We start from the raw sequence: 21,806 nt of genomic DNA on the forward strand, positions 1-21,806 counted from the left end.
CATCAAGGATACATAGTCCAGCCCTTCTTACTCATGTGACTGAGGCACCCTATGGCTGGTCAGTCTATTGTTAGACAGCTGGACACTGCAGCTCTGTCTCTGTCTCTGTCTCTCACACACACCACACACACACACACACACACACACACACACACGCACACACACACGCACACACACACGCACGCACGCACACACACACACACACACACACACACACACACACACACACACACACACACACAGCAGGTAGATTCCTGCCCCAGTGAAATGGCCGCATACCTACCCAAGCTTTCACCAGCCACTCAGGTTTCAACACTTCATATTTTACAAGTAGTTAAGAAGGACACAACATGACATTTCTTCCACATGCCTCAGAAAAAAAAAACACAACCTTTTTTTTTCATTTTTATTTGCTCAAGCAACAGTAGTTTTAAAAATTCAAACAAAGCATTTTAACACAACAATACTGAAGATAAGAAATCCATCAACTCATGTGCACTGATGACAAATGGGAACACAAGGGTACAAGTCAATTACAGGCATCGTTAAAACAGAGTGCATGTTATCTTTTAATCTAAATAAACAAATAAACTGCAAAGTTACTGTAAACTGTCATCAGATCAGTAAGACTACTACCTTCTTGTTGCGTTTGGTCACTGATTAAGCATTACAGTAGTACTTCAACACTGATAAGAAGATTTTATGGTGACTAAATTAAAGAGTAAATGTTAAAAAGCAAAAGGAAAAGGTAGCAAATCCTGTTCAAACTGATGTGAGTGTGTTGTGGTGGTTAAAATTTCCTACTAATTACCAAAACATTGTCAATAAAGAGTTAGTTTTAGCCATTATTTCAGCAAGTTGTGTACGCAAAGAAGTGCTCGGTTTATGAACTTGGATCCAAATGTCTTGCAGAGCTTTACCTGAAAGATTGGGCAAACAAATGTGTGACTTTAGTAGTTAGTGGGGTTGTGTTAAATGTCAGCATTGCTAACTTGCCCACAATGCCAACATTAATATGTCAGTATTTGGTTGTGAAAGTGCTCAACATGTGTACACTCTTTGGTTTGTTAGCCTTCTTTTGCAACTGATTTTGCATTTTACCATCTGCAAGTCACATGAAGTACAAATGAGGATGTTGAGTTTGGGTATTTGGTCTTAGGTATATATTCTGGCCTGATGGTGGCGCTAAACAAGAGGTTAAGGCACTATAATAAAGGTTAGGATTACTTCTAAGGGGGTTACAATTGTGTGAATTACATGTCAAGCAATCCATCATAGTCAATGGAGTAGAGCTGCACGATTTGGGGAAAAGGTGCGATTTGCGATTAGGTGGAAAATATTGCGATTGCGATTGTGCTTGCGATTTAATTAAAAAGGTTGTGCCATGATGAGTCTACAGATTTGCTTGGTTATCATGGAGAAAATTCTGAATTGCATGTGCTGACATTGCGATTGCGATTGCGATATCCTCTTTTGCGATTACGTAATTGCATGTGCTGACATTGCGATTGCGATTGCGATTGCGATTGCGATTGCGATAATCGTGCAGCCCTACAATGGAGTAACAAAATTGTCAGGGTTCTGCCTATGAAGATCATGGATGTCTTTAAAAAAACATGTCCAAATGTTTCTCTTCATTTTGATCAATTTCACCAGTTGAGTAATAGTTGTGACTTGCTAAAAGCTGGAAAGCACCAAGTCCAAAAGTGTCTTCATCCGAGGACCATGAGTACCAAATTTCCTGCAGTGCATCCACTAGCTGTTGAGATATTTTATCCAAAATCTTCTGATCTAACTGTTTGAAAATAGTCCCAACTTTTGACCTCACTCAGTTAATTATGGGCTAATAACCTGTCATCTCAATCAGTGAAATTGAAGTTCAAATGTTAACCATCAGATGGACATTAAACATCCTTAATCATCGCGTGCAGTCAAATCAGCAACATTCATGACAAAAAAGCAGAAACTGAGTAAACGCTCACAATCATGCATACCTATACGATAATTCTTACATAGCTTGGCTTAAAAACAATATTGATGCATCTTGACAGCACAAATTTGTAAAGACTAACCTTGATTAGACTGAAATATACTTCATAATCTGATTTCTATCAAGCATTAAACACATGGCATGTTGTCCTAAAGACCCTCAGTTCATGTTACATGTTCGACTTAAGATGTGTGAGACTTTAACATGTGAAATCTTTTGAGCTGTTGGTCCTGGTCCCATGTCTTTTTCTCAGAAGAAGAACGTTAACAAAGCACTTGGGTGTTAAAAGGGAAATTGACGCATGTTCAGTAGCAGAGCTGTGTGATTGGTCAGGTAAGGTTGTATTTCAAAGGGGATGTCAGTAGTTAGGGTCTCACGCCTGCTGAAAAACAAAAATTAGAGATCAATTAGCCAATGCACCAAGCATCAAACATCAGAACTTCTTACATGTTGAAAGATATTAGTCTAGGGCTGTTCATCAAAGCTGTTACATGAATAGATGTTGATTGTGGTGTTTGTTCATCAGAGCAGGATCTAATAACATAAACCCTGGAGTCAAAGCTGGGACACTTCCCTGTGTGATTGAGAGCTGCTACTTTGTCATTTGCCCTTTACTTCATTCCTCTGTGGTCTATTTTTGATGAAGAAGTTGAGAGGTTACAAACAAGGATTGCTATTTAAGTTCGAAGCCGACACTCGACAAACACTTTTCCACTGCGATTGTTCACGCTAAGGATCAAGGCTTGGGGCTCGCTGTTTGTTGAGAACAAGGCAGGGACTAGAAAGACGACTTTTCTATACTAACAACAGTCAGTTGTAATGGTTTTTTCTAATGATTGATACTTTTTTAGAATCACTCTACACTCCTCAGGATGGATTTTCGCTCTTTATCATCAGTACTGAGTGAATAAGCCTGGTGATCGGGACAGATTTGCTCCCTAAACTGTTAGTAATCCTCCCCAGCACTCAGTTGTAATGTGACAATCAAGCAGCTGCACCGTGGTATGCCTAACAGCTTTCCGACACCCTGCGTGGCATTGGACAGCCCAGGTGGTAGCGGGTGAACAGAGCACTGCAAAGACATGACAGCCACGCCAGGAGTCTGCAAGGTTCTTTATACTGGGAAACAAGGTCAGGGTGAGGGTTTTTTTTAAATATAGACTCTGTCCTACAGAGGTGTGTCGTGCCAAAAATCTCTAGCTGCAGATTTGATTTACAGTGAACAGCTAGTCTGGCACAAAGGGAGGTTGGTGGGTTATGAGTCCACAGAGGGTAATAAATCCATCACAGGATGCTCCCCCTGTCCACAACATGTTTTGAAGGGCAAACACACCTCAACTAAACTCTGCTTCCCACAGGACTGATCAAGATAAACCCTGGTTTAACGTGTAGTATGTGCACATCTAGGAGGAAGCATTAAGCTCAGTGTATTAGAGGAGAAGAACAAACAGTTCACAGATTCTTCAAAATGGGAAAATAACCACAATATGTTACTGTTTAAACTTCGCTGTCACTACATTTGGGATAAAAAGCCAACGTTTTCTGCCTGATTTAAGAGACTTACCATTGGTGTTAAACTTGCTCTTTAATCCAGCCGACAACTGTAATGAAGAACAAAATAAAGAAGAGACAAAGAAATGAAGCAGTATGAGGAGAGTAAATAAAGCTAAAATAATAATTATTAGATATGCAGTAAAAAATAAAAGAATAAAAACACCTTAATCTCCAGTTAACTAAAACCAAAACAGTGGTGGCAGATTTGATGCTCTACTAATCAGTAGTACTGGACTGTTATTTAAACATATATTCAGGCATATTTACATTGAAAGTTAGACAGATTTTAAATGTAATAGGCTTCGGGGCCATGGCTCTGTGAAAGAGTTATAAGTAGTATATTGTCCTAAATAGCATCTCAACTTTTTAGTGATGTGGTACTGGCAAATGACAATATTAAGAATGTCACTCATGCAAAAAAAAAAAAAAAAAAAAAAGGTCAAGAGACTTAGCAGTAGGGTTGGGCGATTATGGTGAAAATAAGAATCCCGATTATTTTAAGTGATATTGAAATCACAATTAATATACACAATTATTCATTTATTCAAAAACTTCAGTACCGATTTAAACACAACTTTAAAGAACCGGCAAGTGGCACATACAGTATTATTGATACACATAAGTCACACACACTCGCTGTGGCTGCACATGGAACACAGAAGAGCTATGAAGCACAGGAACTTGCATACATCTACACTGTGTGGCATATTGTCGGATGGCAAAATTGAAATCATGATTAAAATCCATTTAATTGTCCAGCCCTACTTAGCAGTCTGTGGTCAGCCACTTGTAGCGTGCTAATGTACCCAAGGTGCCAGAGAAATAGCTCCAGTATTTTAATAGTTTTGTTTTGTATTTACTTGAGTGGCTGAGTTTGAAGTTGTTGAATAAGACCTGTTTTGGGAAAGGTCATTTTTGTTTGAGATGATCAAGAACTTAAAATATTCTTTGAAGAATAGGATCAAAAGTAATCCAAACAGCGCCCTCTCAAAGTTATCACAACCTATTCAAAGTAATGTAAATGTGCCCAGTTAAAGAAAAAGTGGTTACACCAAACACACACACACACGTGCTTCAAAGGCAATCAACAGTGTTAACACCCCAGGGATCCATCACTCCATGCTGGTGAAGCATGCATCAAATGTTGCCTCCACCAGTTACCTCTTACATCTGTTTATCTGGTAAACTGAACGGCACAAAGAAACAGGATTTTATTACTTCTCAGGTTTTAAGAAATCAACATCTCCCCATTGTTTCAGCATGGTGTGTGTATGTGTGTGTTACCTTCCCAGGTGTAGAGCCCTTCTTGGTTTCCCACATGCCACGTTTGTTACCAATATCACCTGCTTTTGTATCCTACAACAGATAAAGTCCACCATGAGTCCTTTATTGCCAAACAAAACTGGAACTTGTACCCTGATCATAGAAGTACCAAAGCTCGGTAGAAGACCATTGAAGAACTTGTTAGTATAATTGTAAGAGTGAAGTGTGGTGGAAAATTGGTGTAAGTGATACCTTTACCAGTTTGTTGAGCAGACAGCAGGAAAAGTTTGAGTGAAGGAAACTGACAAGAGAGCGGTTGCAGGTTTAAAAGAAGGAAAAAAGAGATTAATAAAGCAAACAGCATGAAATTTAAAAAAACAGCAAAGATTTAAACCAATACAAAAGAGAATACAGGAATATAAACACAGGAAGTAGACTGCTGTATAACTTCATCCCAACAGGGGGAGGTGTTGTTGTATGAGTAAGGTTAAAGGTATTACTGTAGCACTGTCTAAGACGTTTGACACCAAAGATATCTGTCTCATAAATTTCACTGTAGAACAATGTCACACGTCATCTAGCAGTACTGCAGCGTGCACACATGGTGCAATGTCTTCAGAGGAGCTGTGAGGAGCAGCAGCTGGTGTCCTTCTTTAAGAAAAGGACACAGTGTGTACTGAGGACCAAGATACATATGACCTTGCTTATTCAGAATCATATAAAAATACATAAAACAAATTTATTCATCAGTAGCTTTAATTGTTTTGATCAGTGTTTTGTGACATGAGACAAATTATGTTTAAATAGATATGTGTATGAAATGTCAGAGAAGAAAGGTCTGTTGATTATCGTCATCACTTTTGCTAACTAGCATGAGATTTACAACTAAGTTAAACACTTGTTAATATTTTCTCATTATTGTGACCTAAAATGCTTATCATGTGTAAGCAGTTGCACAGCTATCTGCCACTTGCTGGGGCTGTTAACTTAAAGCAAAAATGAAAAAAGAGATGAAGGCTGTCAGAACTAGCTCTGCTAGCTTTAGCCAAGCTTAGCAAACCAAGTCGGCATTGTTTCCCTGCAGACTCTGTGACCCAGAGTAGTGTTTTATATAACTTGTGCTAAACTTTGGGTGTTGACCAAGTTTTCTGACCTTGACTAGTAAGCAAGTCAGATTTTAAACTTCTGTTTAAGTAGCTTCAAAACTTGTCATTTAGATGTTTTTTTTATGAGTGAGATTGTAATTTATTTGTTTTGCTATAAAGTTCCTCTAAAGAATGTTAGCTCTGTTACGGTTTTGGTGCCCCCTGTGGCCAAAAAACCACCCTCCTTATCTCTTTCCTGATGTTTTTTTTTATTTTTACATGAGTTTCAGGTTTTTAAAACACAAACTTCATCCTGCTAGCTGCTAACATCTAAATGTAACATACTTAAAACAAAATTTAGTATCTATACTGTGCAAAAGTTATTTTAGCCATTCATAAACAGCAGAAACACCTCACCTTGAGCTTTAGTTGTGTCGTAAACAAAGAAAGAAAAGCTTATTTGTATTTGATTATGCTAAGAAGTATTTCATGCTTGGGGTGTACTGTATGCAACGTATGATTACTGACAGAGTGATTGATGTGTGCACAGAGGGGTGTAGAAATGGCTCTGCAGGAAAGCATGTTGGTATTTACCCTCTGAACACATACCAGCTGTTTACTGCTTTCCAAGGGGACAGATCCCCAACACAAAAGGAAAAATGTTTTTTCTTCCACTAACGATTTTCCACATGTTCACGTCTGCTGTGCATATAATTAAAATACATTTTAAGTCATATAAAATCTGACAAAGAGGTGTTGTTGAGTTAGCTGACCATGTGGTGTCACTACAGTCCAGAAAGCAATGCAGTCCACACACACAAGGAGCTTTGATATTAAAGCTGCAACCAATAAAAGAGAAGGATGTTCATGCGCAAATGATCACATTAGCGTGAACAGAATATCAAGAGGATTACTCCATTCATGTAACACTGGTGTCTCATTTACTATTATGTGTGAGTGATGAAGACAGGGATTTGTCAGGCCTTACTGTTGGCTTTGCTGGGGATGCTGCTGCTGGAGCCGGTGCTGTTGTTGGTGCAGGTGAAGGTGCTGCTGTCTTATCCACTTCTGCAGGCTTAGCCATCCAACTGTTGACACGTCCAGTCACACCCCCTTTTATACCAGCCACATCCTGGGAAAAGGAACATCTTAGGTGCTATCAGTAGATCTATCTGTCTTTGCCTCTTTGACTGCTTCTCTTACCTTGTTGGCAGGAGCTGGACTCTCAGAGGAGCTGCCGACGTTGCCTTTTTCCCACATGTTCTTGATGCTCCGCGTGCCTCCTACAGGAATATCTGCCATAGAAGACTTGGGGGATTTGGGATCTTTGTTTCCCTGGAAAAATACAGGACGGATTTATATTTTCATTGGCAATAACATCAGTGCACTGGCTGGGGATAGGCACTTAAAGCACTACTTTTTAATACTTTTGCCTACATGTCAGAAGACTTACTTTTCAGTCATTTAAAAACCGCTTAAAAGTTTGATTTTTAGTGGACTGGAAATCATTGCTAAAGAAAAACTTGTTATTTTGTCTTGACAAGATATGAATGAAATTGAATCAAATACAGATTTCCCTTTGAGACTTTTACTCTTGTTTCATCCAAATATGAGCCTATGGGAACAAAGAGTGTTGTTTTCATGGAAGTAAAGATTGTGATCCTTAACTTGTGCTACTGATTATACAACGTTGAGTCTCACCTGGATGGCAGAAGTGTACATGTCCAGTCTGTTTCCTATCTTGGACACGATTGGACTGTGAGACATTCGGGGTGTGCTGCTGTGTTGTCAAACACCACATGGGACATTAGAATGGCTCCCAACACTTTTGGTGAGATTGTTGAAGTTTGAAACTTGAAGCTCACCTTTTTTGGGCTGATTTGTTCAAGAATTCTGCCTTCTCCCCAATCTGTCAGGAAACAGTAAAATGTAGAATGATATCATCAGTCTGTCTTTTAGTTTCATAAATAAATTCTGACACGGTCAAACTGTCCTGACTTCTTTGGCAATGGACCAGAAGGTCTCTCTGTACTGACCACTGTGTTGGAGACCAAACTAAAGAGCTGGTTGTCTGGAAGCTAGGACACCCACACACACACACACACACCAAGCGTACAAAAACACACATGGAATGAACACACACACACACACACACACACACACACACACACACACACACACACACACACACACACACACACACACACACATTTGTTTGTGTGACTTCAGAGGACTTTACTCAGACATGAATGCACTGCTTCGAGACTTAATCTAATCTGTATCTTAACTGTCACCCACCCACTCCTTTAAACCAGTCTTGATTTAAGCCTCACCCAAACATTAAACCATTTGTCACCCTGTCATGTAAAGGTTTCATTCTAACACTTCAAGGAAAGTGAGCTCTCTTCAGCGCTATTGTTTTATCAAGTCCCCACAGCCAGAGTAACACTGTACACATCCACATACACACCGCTACAAAGCACCAATGATGAAAATAAATTGTACACACAAGATTCTCAGCATTCCTCCAAAAATACTCCATCAACAAAATTACCCAGGCCTGGCTCCTTTAGATAACCATATTTGACTAAAGCACAGGCGCCAGCTGACTTATTGTTTCTTTGCTTTTTTTTCATTTCTTGTCAACTAACAACAAATTAGTATTGACAGGGGAATTTATTAAAGCAATCAACACAATTAGGCCAAAAATCCCACTTGACCTTAAACGGAAAAAAGGGAATGAGGCTATTTTTAAGAACAGAAAGTAAAATATAGCTGTTTTATCCATTGTCTGTTAATAGACTAAGCTAAGCTAATTCAGTGCATTCCATGTTGAAATTTCTGACTTGTTTTTCATTAAAATTCAACCACTAGTGTCTTTTTTTCGTTCATTTCATTATTGCAATATTTTATTGCAACTAACAAACACGCTTTACCTTTGCTGATCCTTTAGGACTAATAGCAAAAGACGGTTTTGAAGACCCCTCTTCCTCCATCTGTTTCTTCTTCTCTGCAGCTTCTGCCCTCCTTTTCTCAATCTCCTCCTTCATCCTCTTCCTCTCCTCCTGTAAAAAACAATAAAATACCGTCTCCAACTTTTTCATTGGTAACTAACAGCCCCCTCCTCAGGTCAAGTCTTCTCTGATCTTGGACCAAATCATGGCACAGTAAAACAATCTTCTCTTCCACTGACTCTGTCCTCACCTGTTCTTTGGCTTTTTTCTCCTCCAGCTCTTGTTTCTTCTGCCTCTCCTCCTCCTCCATGACCTTCCTCCTCTCCTCTCTCTTCTTCTTCAGCCCCTCCAGCTCTGCCTCTGCGTCCTGCTGCTTCTGTTTCATCTTCTCGATCTCTTCGCTCTCTGCATCGTTTCGTCGGCGCTTCAGCTCCTGCAGCTTACGTTCGGCCTCCTGTCGCTCCATGTCATCTGCCTTGGTGGAGGGAACATTGTCCCTGTTCACAAATAACTAAAACATTTTAATGACCAGTACATCACAGCTGTCAACTAACAGTATGTTAGTACGCCAAGCATTCAACTGATCACAAAAAATCCTGAAAAACTTGTAAAGAGAAAAACTTTAATCTAGACCAAAAAACTCACCTTGATGTCTTCTCTGTTTTCTTCAGCTTATTCTCAAAGATGGAGCCGGTCTGTTTGGTTTGTTCATTCTTCCAGAAAAAAAGAGGCAAAAGGTTATAGATAAACCACTTTCCCTACATTATTAGATTCTGATAAAGTGTGCTTTCAGTTTACTGCATGTGATAATTTTGTACCTTTTCTTTAAAACCAAATTTCTTTGTCTTCTCCTCCTAAGTAGAAAGGAAAAAATAAAATGAGCCAGATAAAGAGAACAAAGCTCAATCATGCAGCCGGCATCTGTAGAATTTAAGTCATATGAATACCTCCTCTTTCTTCTTCTGCAGATCAGTCTTTTTGCGTTTCTCCTCTTCTTCTTTTTTCTTCTTCTCCTCTGCCTCCTTTTTCCGCTTTTCCTCTTCTTCTTTCCTCTTTGCTTCTATCTCCTTTTTCCTCTTCTCATCCTCCTCCTTCTTCTTCTTCTCCTCTAGCTCTTTCTTCTTCAGTTTCTCCTCCTCCTCTTTTTTCTTCTTCTCTTCCAATTCCTTTCTTCTCTTCTCCTCCTCATCTTTCTTCTTCTTTTCCTCTATTTCCTTTTTTCTCTTCTCCTCCTCCTCTTTCTTCTGCCTCTCTTCCATCTCCCTTTTCTGTCTCTCTTCCTCTTCCTGCCTCAGTTTTTCTTCCATTTCCTGTTTCTGTTTTTCCTCTTCCTCTTTTTTTAGCCTCTCTTCCATTTCTTTTTGTTGTCTTTCTTCCTCTTCCTTTTGCTTCATTTCCTCCTCCTCCTTAAGCTGCCTTTCTTCTTCCTCTTTCTTTAGCTTTTCTTCCATTTCCCTTTTTTGCCTCTCTTCTTCTTCTATCTGCTGCTTTTCTTCCATTTCTTTTTGCAGTTTTTCCTCTTCTTCTCTCTTCTTCTGTTCTTCTTCCTCATCAGCATCCGGCACAGCTTTCTCTTCAGCATCTTTTTGCTCAACTTCTTCTTCTTCTGCTGCAGTCATCTCCTCAGGTTCCTCCTTTGAAAAAAAGTCAGACTTTGTCACTTTTTAGTCATTTTTTTTCTTAAATTCAGAAACCTAAAATAAGAGTCAAGTCCTGGATTTCTTTCTACACTTTCCTGGATCACCCTTCAGATTTCCATCCCTTTAACACACAAATCTTCACATCTTTAATTTTACCTTCTCATCTTCATCCCTCTTATCTTCATCTTTCTTCCAGGAGTTAGAATCTGTTTCTGCCACCTCCTCTTGGACTGGTTTCTCCTCCTTCTTGTTCTCCTCTTCCTCTATATGCTCTTGTGTGCTGCTGGCAGACGTCTCCTCCTCTGGCATGTTGTCTGTACCATTGGTGGTGCCGATGGTGGGGTCAAGCTCCTTCTGTCTCTCCATGGCCTCCTTCATCCTCCTCTGGCGGCGTTCCTCTCTTTTGGCGAGCCGGTCCAGAAGAACCTGGTCGTCATCTGTACCTCCAGCGCTGGTTGTGGTGGAGGAGTCAGTCTCTGTAACGCTTGAAGAAAATTAAGTTAAAGACAGTATTAACAGTGAGTTGTCTAAATGCCCCGAGCACAAACCTTTTCATCCATTCGGAGCCCCTTTTGATCATTTTTTACGCCTGTTTAATAACAGGCTTTGTATTGTTTAGTCAAAATACAACCTCATTTTCCTTCAACACAAAATACACCGTGTCTTTGTATGATTCGAACAACCAGGTGGTCTTGTGAATCTCCTGGACTCCTGATTGGTTCAGTGTAGTACACCTTTTGCCCTTATCAGTATCCAATTAAAAGACTTAAGTCTTTACTCTGTACCTGTTTGTGTTGATCCCTTCACTAGTTCCAGACTCCTCCAATTCCCTCATCTTCTTTCTCTCCTCCCTCGCACGTCTCCTTCGCTCACGAGCCTCCTCCTCGTCATCATCGTTGGTAACACCAATGCTGAAATATTGCAGAAGAAAGATAAGAGAGACAGATAAGGATCTTTTTGGGTTGGTAGTGTAAGTTTTAACGGCGATGTTAATTGTTTGTCTGAAATTAGGGAAGCCTTGCCCCTGATTGGTTGGTTCAGGAGCATGTGATTGTGTGTAACCAGGAAGTGTTGATTTTTTTTATGATGTTCCAGTGAACCAGTAAAGCTCTCTAAGAAAAGTTATCCTTCTCCACCTGGCTGATTCTTGTTTGGATAATAATTTTAATACTACACATTAAACTCTAATGCTACAGTAGTTTTACTCACATATTAGACAGGCACTGAAATTTTTTTTATTGGCAAATGTATTTCAGTTTGATTCAACAAATTTTCACAAGTTGACCAAAATGCTCACAGAATACAGTTGATGAAATTTAAAAGACAACTTGCAGGATTATGACCAAATTAATCAGTTGTTGGAAATGTATCTGAAAAGGTTTAATTCAATGAAATTAATGAATTAATCTACAAAAGTAGATTGTGCAGTAATTTATGCAAGTTTTTATGCTACTACTACATCAAATACTAAAAATCCAGTGTGATGTTGTTTGTGTTCAATGGTCAAAGTCTCCATAGCGTGTCTTTTAATGGTTCTATCCATTTTTTTCCAATACTTAAGTCACAAAATAGTAAAAAGAGCAATTTTTTTCTTGAAAGAAAGATAAAAAAGATAGCAAAAAATCAAGATGACTTGACTGTTATCATCTATCAGTCAGCTGTTGCATCCATCCTTTCAGCTCACTCACATTTTCAAGTTGACTTTCCAAATCAAAGTGTGATTACATCAACTTTTAAAAAAAAACAGGCTGTGTCTTTTTCTTAATTGAGCTGTCCAAAAATGGTACGTAGGACATTTAAAACCCTCATTTTCACTTGGGCTGTGAGGAACTGAGAGGCACAAAATGGCAGGACAGACTGTGTTGGCACTGCTGGCAGGGCTGGCTGCACGACTGTGAGAAAAATTGCCAGGAATGCCAGTTTTTCCACTGCAGCTCTGATCAGACATCAGATATGACGGCCAATAAGTTCTGAACATGAAGCAACGTCCAGGGATGTGATTAGCACAGTACAGACACCACGACTGTTTGTTCACTATTTGTGCTAAAAGTTAAATATTTCTATAGTTTCAACTGAAAGAAAAAACTTTTAACTTGGTTTTTGAACTCTTTCAAATACACATTCTGTATTAGGAATCCATTTCTTCAGGCATGAAGATGTTTGTTGATGGCTTCCAACTGCATTTTAATGATGCTTAGTGATTTTGTTAAAAACATTTTTTTTTACATCAAAAAGTATATTGTATATTCTGGAACTATTCTAAGCTTTTAAAATTACCATATCCAGCTATGATTAGTGTTTACAGCCTTTAGATGTATGATAGATTCATTCTTTATTACAATGGAGTGATCAAAGATGAAAAAAGTGGCTGCTACACTGGCATCTGATATATAAAAAACAATTTGTCCCCCTTTTGTTTCTCATTTACACTCATTAGCCTGTGTTTTAATTTTCAAACTGATGTCAATGAAAGTCTTACTGGTATGTTTGGATTTATCTTAGCCTAGAGAGGGACAGAGGGAGGTGACAGAGAACAGGAGGCAAATCCAAACAGCAGCACAGAAGGCTGACTCCCAGATGAGCAAAAAAGGTGATGTGGATCATTAAACCGTCATCGCCTGAGCGCAGTCCAAGTCCTGTCTACTCTGCTCACAAACACTCACAGTGAGCCAAGATCACTGAGCATCTCTCTCAAACACTTTCACAAGTGTTGGATCATTACAAGAGCAAAAAGAGATGAAAGGAGCAGTATCGTGATGACCTTTAAAATAGTGCTTAGCTTTTGGCTTTAGTTTGGCTGTTTGAATAAACATAAGTTCAGAGCTGGCTTTTGATAACTTTAGATTTAACTTCACAAGAAGTTCTTTTATAAAGAAGGTACCTGATGATCAGACATGAAGCACTCAAGCTAAAATGCTTAATACTCCACCCATAAATTACGAGACATGCGTTGGTGCATGAAAATTGTGTGTTTGTGTGTGTGTGTGTGTGTGTGTGTGTGTGTGTGTGTGTGTGTGTGTGTGTGTGTGTGTGTGTGTGTGTGTGTGTGTGTGTGTGTGTGTGTGTGTGTGTGTGTGTGTGTGTGTATGCTTGCACTTACATTTATGTGTTTTTAAAGGTATTGCTCACCTATCAGCTTCAAGGCGCATCTGCTCCCTCCTCTGCCTCCTCAGCTCCATGCGGCGGTCAAAGTCATCGTCCATGATGCCCAAAAGATCCTCCTCTCTGTCTCACTGAAACACAGTGCACTTATTACAGATTGTTTTCAAATACAGACGATCAGATGGTTTTAACATACTTGACACAGCACCTGGCACATTTTCAGGGAACAACCACAAGCTAAATCTCTGTTCATCATCATGGTGCTTTCCCAGCTTTATTACAGTAGAAAGTACATTACAGTAAAAAGCATTCTTTAGACAAATAAAACATCCTGAGTTTCATAAAGATACAGTCCATAAAAGAGTGCCAAATGATGACCCTGTCTTAGTAAATACAGATGAACCCACCCACCAACTCAGCCTCGTGTCACAGACAGATAATAAGGAACATCACAGCCTCTGTTGGTTTATAATACCTCTGCAGTAGCTGAAGTTTAGTCCATCAACAGCCGCGTCTCCCCTCTCTTCAAATATCAACTTCTACAGTCTGGTTTATATCTCAGCCCTTCTGCAGCACTAAGAATTCCTGCTTGTTCCTTCAGCTGCTTTAACTACCAGAAAAGGCAAAGCCTGCCTCTGCACTGGCCTCACTTTCTTCTTCAGCCTCCCTCCTCCTCCTCAAACCTGACTCCTGCCCTCTCCCTCCGTCTCACTTTCCCTCCCTGATCTCTGACTCCAGACTCTCCCATATGGTTTCTTCTGATTCCTCTTGGCTCTTCTGAAAAATCCCTGCCCCACTATGTAATCAAGATGACTTTTTAAATGTTGATTCACTTCCATGGAGACCATTCAGACAAACCCGTCTTTATGAATTTATCAGCCAGCTGATATCACTTACTGGTAAAATATCCAACTGCTGGTATTAGGATCATTTTAACCTTACTAAAGAGGGATGAAAACCTTGGAAATTTATCTTGAAAAAAACAACAAGTTAAAAGCAAAACCTGATATAACAGCTACCTCTGTTAGAGTGGCATTACACCAGTTTTCTGTAAATTGTTTTAATACCAGATTTTTGCACACAAAAAAACTAAACGTATTGAGTTAGCAAGTACAAATCTAAGCTCATCTGAGATGGCATTATAAGCTCATGCAATGTGTCAAAAAAGATGGGTCCAGGTATAGTGGAAGAGGACACAGCTCTTCTGCAACTCTTTCAGGGATCAAAATGTTGTTCCACTTTCCGTCCAACACTTAAACATGTTCAGTTTCTGTTTTCTGGTAAGGGAGGGCATGCTAACAGAACATGAAACACTTAACAAGTTTACAGTTCACTGAGAGCTTCTTTTTTCACTTTGTATGACTCAGTCACAATATATTTATGCCCAAAGGTGTTTAACCCAGCTATCTTAATTATATGCAGCCATAAAGATTACCACTTCATCATTATCCTTGTATGTAGAGACCTACAATCCTAGATCTAAGGAGGAGCCCACCAACAATGAGCAACAAGTCATGATGGGACAGAGGGATATAACTGTTAAGTTTTACAACAGCAGACACCATATACAGTCTTAGAAGCCTCCGAAACAGCCACTTCAAGAGTAACAAGACAGTTAAGTGGTTTCTTGGCAAAGCGCAGAACTATTACGCCCATGACTTCTTCTCTGGAAAACAGGAAAGTGATTCATTATTCCAGTTTCTGTTTCTTCTGGGCAAAGGATTTAGAGAGGTTTGGAGAAGCATTTATCAGCTAAATGTCTCAGAAACAATGAGCTCACAGGTTCAGAGATAGAACAAGGAAATAATGAAACATTCTCAGCTTTTGCAGTGATTAAATGTCAAAATAGTTGGTCCCTGATTTAACTTTTTATTTAGAAGTGATCAATTCTGGTCTTAAAACAAGGCAGTGACATCCAACAGGCCAAACATCAAGGCAAAACATAGCTTTCAGGATGTCTATACATTTTTCTGGTCAATTAATTCAAAATATTTTCATGTTAACACACATTTAACTAGAATTTTCAAACTTTGACCATACAAAATCTGGACCTGAACCTCAAGAATAATTTCTCACAAGTAAAGACAAGCAATATAAATCTTCTTGGAGTTTTCACGCTGCAGTTAGAAAAAGATGCAGGTGCCTCTCATCCCTCCTTCCCACATCACAATATAAACATTAAATGTAATGTCACCTACAGTGATGGTATACAAAGTATTCTAGTGATGATCACTTTAACCATCACAACCCATCTCTTTTTTAGATCTATACATACCCAGTGTTTCTCATAACAGTGTTCAACCATAACGTCTCCATTACAGCTGTTCTTAAATGGGACTGATTTAAATCAGGATGATAAAGCCGGGTCTGTCCTTGAGACAGGAGTGGGAGTGTTATGAATTCTTATGAGCAGCACACTGAGACCTTCTGACGTACAAGCTAACAGCTCACAGACATGTCTGGATCTGGGGTTGTTTGGATTGGCCACTGTTCAGCTGAGCTACTGAAATTCTGTGTTTCTGAAGTGTGAAAACCCAGTACGTTGACAGGTCAGGAAAACAGGCTTTTTAACCCTCAGTGGGTGTGCATGTAGTTGTGGATGCTGTCTAAGCAGTTACCTGACAGGTAATTTGTATAGATTAGATACAGGTATTTTAATATAGCTGGAAATGTGCCTGACAGAAAAAAAGAAAAGCCCCAAGCTTAAACTGCAAGATATTCTCCCGATTTATGTTTGTATTAATGCATGTTGCTATAATCATACTGTCACATGAGGTGCTATAATTAAACATTTGTAACAGATTTCTCCCCAAACTATCGTATTGTGCTAAAGAGCTTGTGTTTTTGCTCCAACTTGAAATACAAACACTTTTATTTTTGGCTGTACTGCAGTGCTGCCCTAAAAAAAACACCAGACACTGCTCATGAATAATCATAAAGATGTTTTCAACAAATCAACTGTCTTAAGAGGAGTGTGGCTGTGACAAAGACACAACTCTTTCTTTGTCTGACTGTGCCTTATTTTGAATGTAGACTAAAAAAATTCAAAGTGCATGTTCCTTCAAATTTGTGGAATACAACATTTAAACTTCAAGTGTTTCACAGTGAAGCCTTCCGTAAAAGGTTTATAAGATCAAAATGATGCGTATTGATGATTGGGAATGAATGTGTTTCTGCTTGTTGTTAAGAGTCAACAGCAAAGTCATGTGTCTGTTAGCAAGAATGGTAGACAGTTAGCTTAGCTTAACTTTGCCTGACAGCTTCCTTAGTTTTGTACAAAGTGAGAGGCAATTCTATGGTTTGTCCGTAAACAAGACATCAAAGCATGCACATAAGAATGTAGTGACCTATACAGGGAAAGTAATTAAAGTGTGATTTAATTAGTTTACATGTCCACTTGACATCTTCAATCAGGAAATGTTCAAAAAATTGTCAGGCACTTTGATAGTGGATTCAGTCTCCCATGCCGTTGATTTTGCAAAAGAAAGCCTTAAAAAAATGTTACACAATTAAGTAAAAACTGAGTCTTATTTGCTTTTTAACAAGACTATAAAAACCTCTAAACAAGAAGTCTTTTCATGTTTTTCTTCCCAAAGCTAAATGTGAAGCTGCTTACAGCTACCAACTCACAAGTTTAGCATAAGACAAACTGTTGTTAACACAGCTCTGTCGTATGCTGACTTCAATTGCAACCCATAAAGTTGTGATGTTGCACCCAGAAGCCGTGTGGATGAATGGCTTGCCATTTGAGTTTTAAAGGGGACATATCATGCTGATCCCTGATTTAATACTTACATATAATATAATAAAATTGAAAACAATACCTTTTACCCCCTGAATTTTCAAAAAATGAGATATTGTATTTTTTCTGATATCCTAGAACAAGATTTGATGCCTCTGAAAATAGGTCATTGCCATTTTGCCGCGAGATTTCGACCTTCGTGGCGACACGAGGATCCTTTCTTTTTATTGAAGTAATCCGATAAAGCAGCTCCTCCTCTATGAAGTCAGTTAGTCACACAACCGCCACCGAGGGATACACCCACCAAGAGCCGAGTATAAATAAAGCTCCCTACTAGCTCTGGCTAACTTGACTGAGTGCTGGATGCAGGGACTCTGCTCTCCTGAGCAGCTCGGCTTTACATGGTGAATTAGCAGTTAAAACACTGTAGTTTTAGCAGACGTTGTAATACTTGTGACACTGTGATATTTGCATGCTTGTTCTGACATGCACTGTGAACCTGGACCACAATAATGCTGTGGTAATAACATAGTGACGAACTGACGGTAGAGGCGATCTTTAGACTACACTTTCAGCATGATGGATAAAACAGACAGAGAAAAGTGAAGGAGCAGGATGGAGCCCTGTTATAGAAATAGTTTATTAGTGAAGTCTGCCTATATTTCCACGTGTAAACTATACATGTTACAGTACCGGTTTGACTCACCAAACTGAAGCATCCTGAGATGATCTGTGTCGAGGTGGATTTTCTTCCTCCTGAGCTGCAGAACCGTCCGGGTCTGACTCGGGGTCCAATACAAAAGGACATATCCTACACTCTGCCATTTTATTACTGCTATCAATGCCTTACGGTGAACTTTTGGCAAACAGCAAACTCGCTAGGTCTGCTCCATTCAATGTGACGATTTTGTAAATACTACCATACTGCAAAAACCGCCCCCTAGCTCTACCTACTCCACCCCTCTGATAGAACTGACCAATCAGAGCACAAAGGGCTGTGACGTTGCGAGGTTACTGGAGGTCATTCTCGAAACGGAGTGTTTCAACGAGATATTTAGAATGGCCTAAAATGAGGATATTGAGAACGCTATTGTGGGGCAATGAAGGAACTAAATGACTTGTACTGAGGGCAAAAATGCTTTACAGGCATCCTAGTCTGGCATAGTGAAAGGGAGAAACAAGCATGATATGTCCCGTTTAAGTGAATGAGAACACTGTGGCCAGCCACTGGTAACATGAGCACCTAAAAGATTAGCCAAGGTCCTCCTGTCATGGTGGAAATGTTCTGTTTTTAATCTATTTGTTCAGAAATGCATCATAAAGTAACTAAAAACAATACTGCAAAGTTAACAATGTCGATTAATTTGCCATACCTCCCTGTGGTCCCAGATCCGTCCCTTATCTCTTAATAGATATGCTTTTGCTAATGTTAGCTTACATAGCTCTCTTCTCGTGAACAAGGTAAATGACCTCTTTTGAAGGCACCAACAGGTTTGTGAAAATTCTACCAGCAGTTATGCAGTTGAAGTTTTGCATTCATATGCAGATACTGATGGGACATCATCTTAAACCCTGTTTTTGGAGTCTGCATGCTGATGCTGGGGTGATGGTGGTGCTGAAAATTTAAAGCACTTGGCATGACCTGCATTGGCTATAGAAAAGCACAGAGCTTGAATGAGCACCAAATTTGGTGAGATATGTTTTTCCACATGGTTGTGGGAATGACATGTCATTTAAAATCAGTCTGCAATTAAACTATGGTAATGTATTTGAGCGATCTGTTTGATTTTTTACTGGTCATCAACATTGTTGGGCTGAAATAGGAGAGCTACGTTTTTTTTTCTCTCGTAATGATTTACTTTGATAAACAAGAGTAACACATAAAATTATGTATGCAGTTTTCAGATAAGCCTCCATCCTAAAATCAGACAAGGTTCTTGTTAAAGATAAAGAAAGTGCTTACACACCATGATAGAATAAACAGTTGACTGAGAGGCGTTTGCTATCAATCAAAGAGCAACAGCTGCTTACTCCACATGACCAAACATGGTCACGTATGAAAAAGTCTCTGACCAGGATACAAATTCCTAACAGTTTAAAAGCCACAACATACTGGAGTGGCAACATTTTCTTCTGCTCATTAAAATGTGCTTGTACTGTACATTTGGAAAGAAGTGTGTGCGCTGGGAACAACCATCTGGTAAAATTTGGGTTTGAAGGCGTCTTGTCTCCTCTTTGCAGTGTTAACAACAGACTCAGGCTCTGCAGCTTTCATCTCAGCTCTTTCCCCCTCAGCTTTGTTTTGAGAAGCAAAAGATCACAAGTAATCCATCACCCTCTGACAGGTGTGTCTTAAAAAAGAGGAAACTGCTGCTTAGTTGCTCTAATTTCTCAATGAGCGTCAACACAAATGTAACTCTATCCATATTCAAAGCTGAGTTATAGTTCCTCCTCATCAGGACACTTAATGGAAATAGATGCAGCTACGTGCACTCCCTGCTCTGCATCTCATCAGCTGAGATGGAGCTCAGCCTCCTTTTAAGGAAGTACACAGGCACTGTTAGTCATAGTGTCCTGGCTTGGCAAAGTTGAGGGCCAAGGACAGTGAGCATGGTTTACTCTAGGAAATACCTGCAGCTTTACAAAGTGACAATCCTAGAATAACCTATTCCATTATAATGAATCTCCTTTATATTATGCTGCAAGGAGCAAAGTGGTCCAGCCAGTATAACAAACTTGATACTTGGATTGAGCTAATTTGATGTGGCATCTTTTTTTTTTCTTTTTTTCACAAAATAAGTTATACTCAATTTACAGTTAAGGAAAAGTTGTCCTGATTTAGTTTTGAGTCATCCAGGAGAGGCGAGGAATAACAATACAACATACAAACACATTCTCAGTCTCTAGTGAGAAAAGTGTTGGTGGCCATAAACTCACAAACTCCATGTGGTCACTGCCTTTATCTCCAATACCATCTAAGGAATAGGAGGCAAACTTGGCACGTCAACCCCAGCAAACAACTTTTCCGCAGCCAGACGTCTCCTCCATGTATGATGAACAGAAACTAATGTCACATTATAGAATTTTCTGAACATAACGTGACAAGTGCTTATTTTTTTCAGGCAAAAAAACTGGAAGATACTGTTTGCAAAGGTGAATGAAGAAAACTTCTGTTTCTAATAAACCCATAACACAGATTATAAAGTGCTAATTTAAGATTAGAACTTTAGATTGAAAAATAAAAGAAGTAAAATATTTTGATTAAAAAAAAAAAAGATTAATATCTAGTGGGTCCATAAAGAATAAACTGTTTCTCAGTCGCCATTAATTATGACTTTTGTCAGATTAAGTTCACTTCCCATGTCTAGATGTTATTTTTAAACAAAAAAAGAAAAGAAAAGATATTTCATCTACTCTAGCTGTGGAGACTCAACAAAAGACCCCAAAACATGTATATCTAGATTATATCATAAGTAAACAGAGGAACAAAGGAGAAAGCCTTTCTGATATATCCATTTGTGAATATGTATACAAGTAATAAGTAAATATTTTGAATTGATAGCATCTTTTACACATTTAAGCAGCTTAATAAGTTAAAATCTTGTTCAAAAACCTTATCATGACATAAAATACTGTAAGTCCTCAGTGCCACAAATCCTTTGCTCCACGGGAATTACAAAACATCTCCTAATCTCAAAGATAAGTGCTTTCAGCAGAGGAAACAACAGTCTTATGTCTGTGTAGCACATCTAAAACTGCACACCTCTAAATCAAATCAAAACACAGGAAAACACATTATCATCATTGAACTTACCAGGCAGCCTTGCCAAAGTTGAAGTTCTTGCTGGGAATAAACAGAGGAAGAGTAACCAGAGGTTTTTAAGTGCAGGTTGTTATGTGCAGCTCCGCCTGCTGCAGCTGCAGCTCAGTGATGCTCACACAGGGCTGATGTAGATTTTGAGTATTGCGACAGAGCTCACTTTTAATAATACCGCTGGTTTAGCTTTCTTAGGTTTATTCCTTTTTTAAGTACATTGAGATCCATGAAGTAGAATTTGATCCCTTGAATATAATCACATTTAAGGCCAATATAACAGATTTTGTTGCCTGTCTGCCTGTTGTAATGCGTTCACCTGCAAAATGCAATTTTGAAATTTTGTTTTGATCTTGTATTAGCACATGTGGTAGTTGGCGATGGTTCTTAAAAAAAGAGCCCTACCTCTAGATCCTTCTGATTCAACCAAATATACAGAGGATATGATTTCCAGTAGGCAATGAGATAACTGTTACTGCTCCATGAGAAAATATTTATCTGGTAGATTTTTAATAAAATATATGGGCATAGTATCTGTGACATCACCCATTTGTTTCAGATATGGAGCTTTGGATCCTGTGGGTGCCATATTGAAAAAGTTTGACTCAACCAAGCTTTGTTCGAGTTTGAATGAGGAAAAGAAACAGGCCTTTAGCCTCTTT

General features: G+C 39.0%; 1 protein-coding gene across 6 annotated transcripts; it reads right to left on the reverse strand.

Moving 5' to 3' along the window:
* Positions 1–419: 419 nt before the first annotated feature.
* On the reverse strand, positions 420–21,219 carry LOC141796855 (uncharacterized). 6 transcript variants are annotated; one of them, XR_012598907.1, is made up of 17 exons: positions 21,145–21,219; positions 13,616–13,719; positions 11,272–11,397; positions 10,643–10,970; positions 9,794–10,480; positions 9,665–9,700; positions 9,492–9,559; positions 9,097–9,343; positions 8,829–8,957; positions 7,758–7,801; positions 7,594–7,672; positions 7,096–7,227; positions 6,881–7,024; positions 4,829–4,900; positions 4,706–4,730; positions 3,555–3,591; positions 420–2,369 (listed from the first exon to the last, which is right to left on the reverse strand). XR_012598907.1 is itself a non-coding variant. In XM_074678143.1 (17 exons), exons 2-15 carry the CDS (start codon positions 13,687–13,689, stop codon positions 4,719–4,721), a joined length of 2,178 nt encoding a protein of 725 aa, XP_074534244.1. In that variant the 5' UTR covers positions 13,690–13,719; positions 21,145–21,219; the 3' UTR covers positions 420–2,372; positions 3,555–3,591; positions 4,713–4,718. The 6 variants fall into 6 exon arrangements, 4 of the variants coding, with proteins under 4 accessions (XP_074534244.1, XP_074534243.1, XP_074534240.1 ...); XR_012598906.1 differs by having other exon boundaries at positions 420–2,372; XM_074678143.1 differs by having other exon boundaries at positions 420–2,372; positions 4,713–4,730.
* Positions 21,220–21,806: the final 587 nt, after the last annotated feature.

The sequence above is a fragment of the Halichoeres trimaculatus genome, unplaced genomic scaffold (genome assembly GCF_033239565.1).
Source record: "Halichoeres trimaculatus isolate MK-OKI-2021-1 unplaced genomic scaffold, fHalTri1.1 fHalTri1_scaffold_10, whole genome shotgun sequence".
Classification (NCBI taxonomy): domain Eukaryota; kingdom Metazoa; phylum Chordata; class Actinopteri; order Labriformes; family Labridae; genus Halichoeres; species Halichoeres trimaculatus.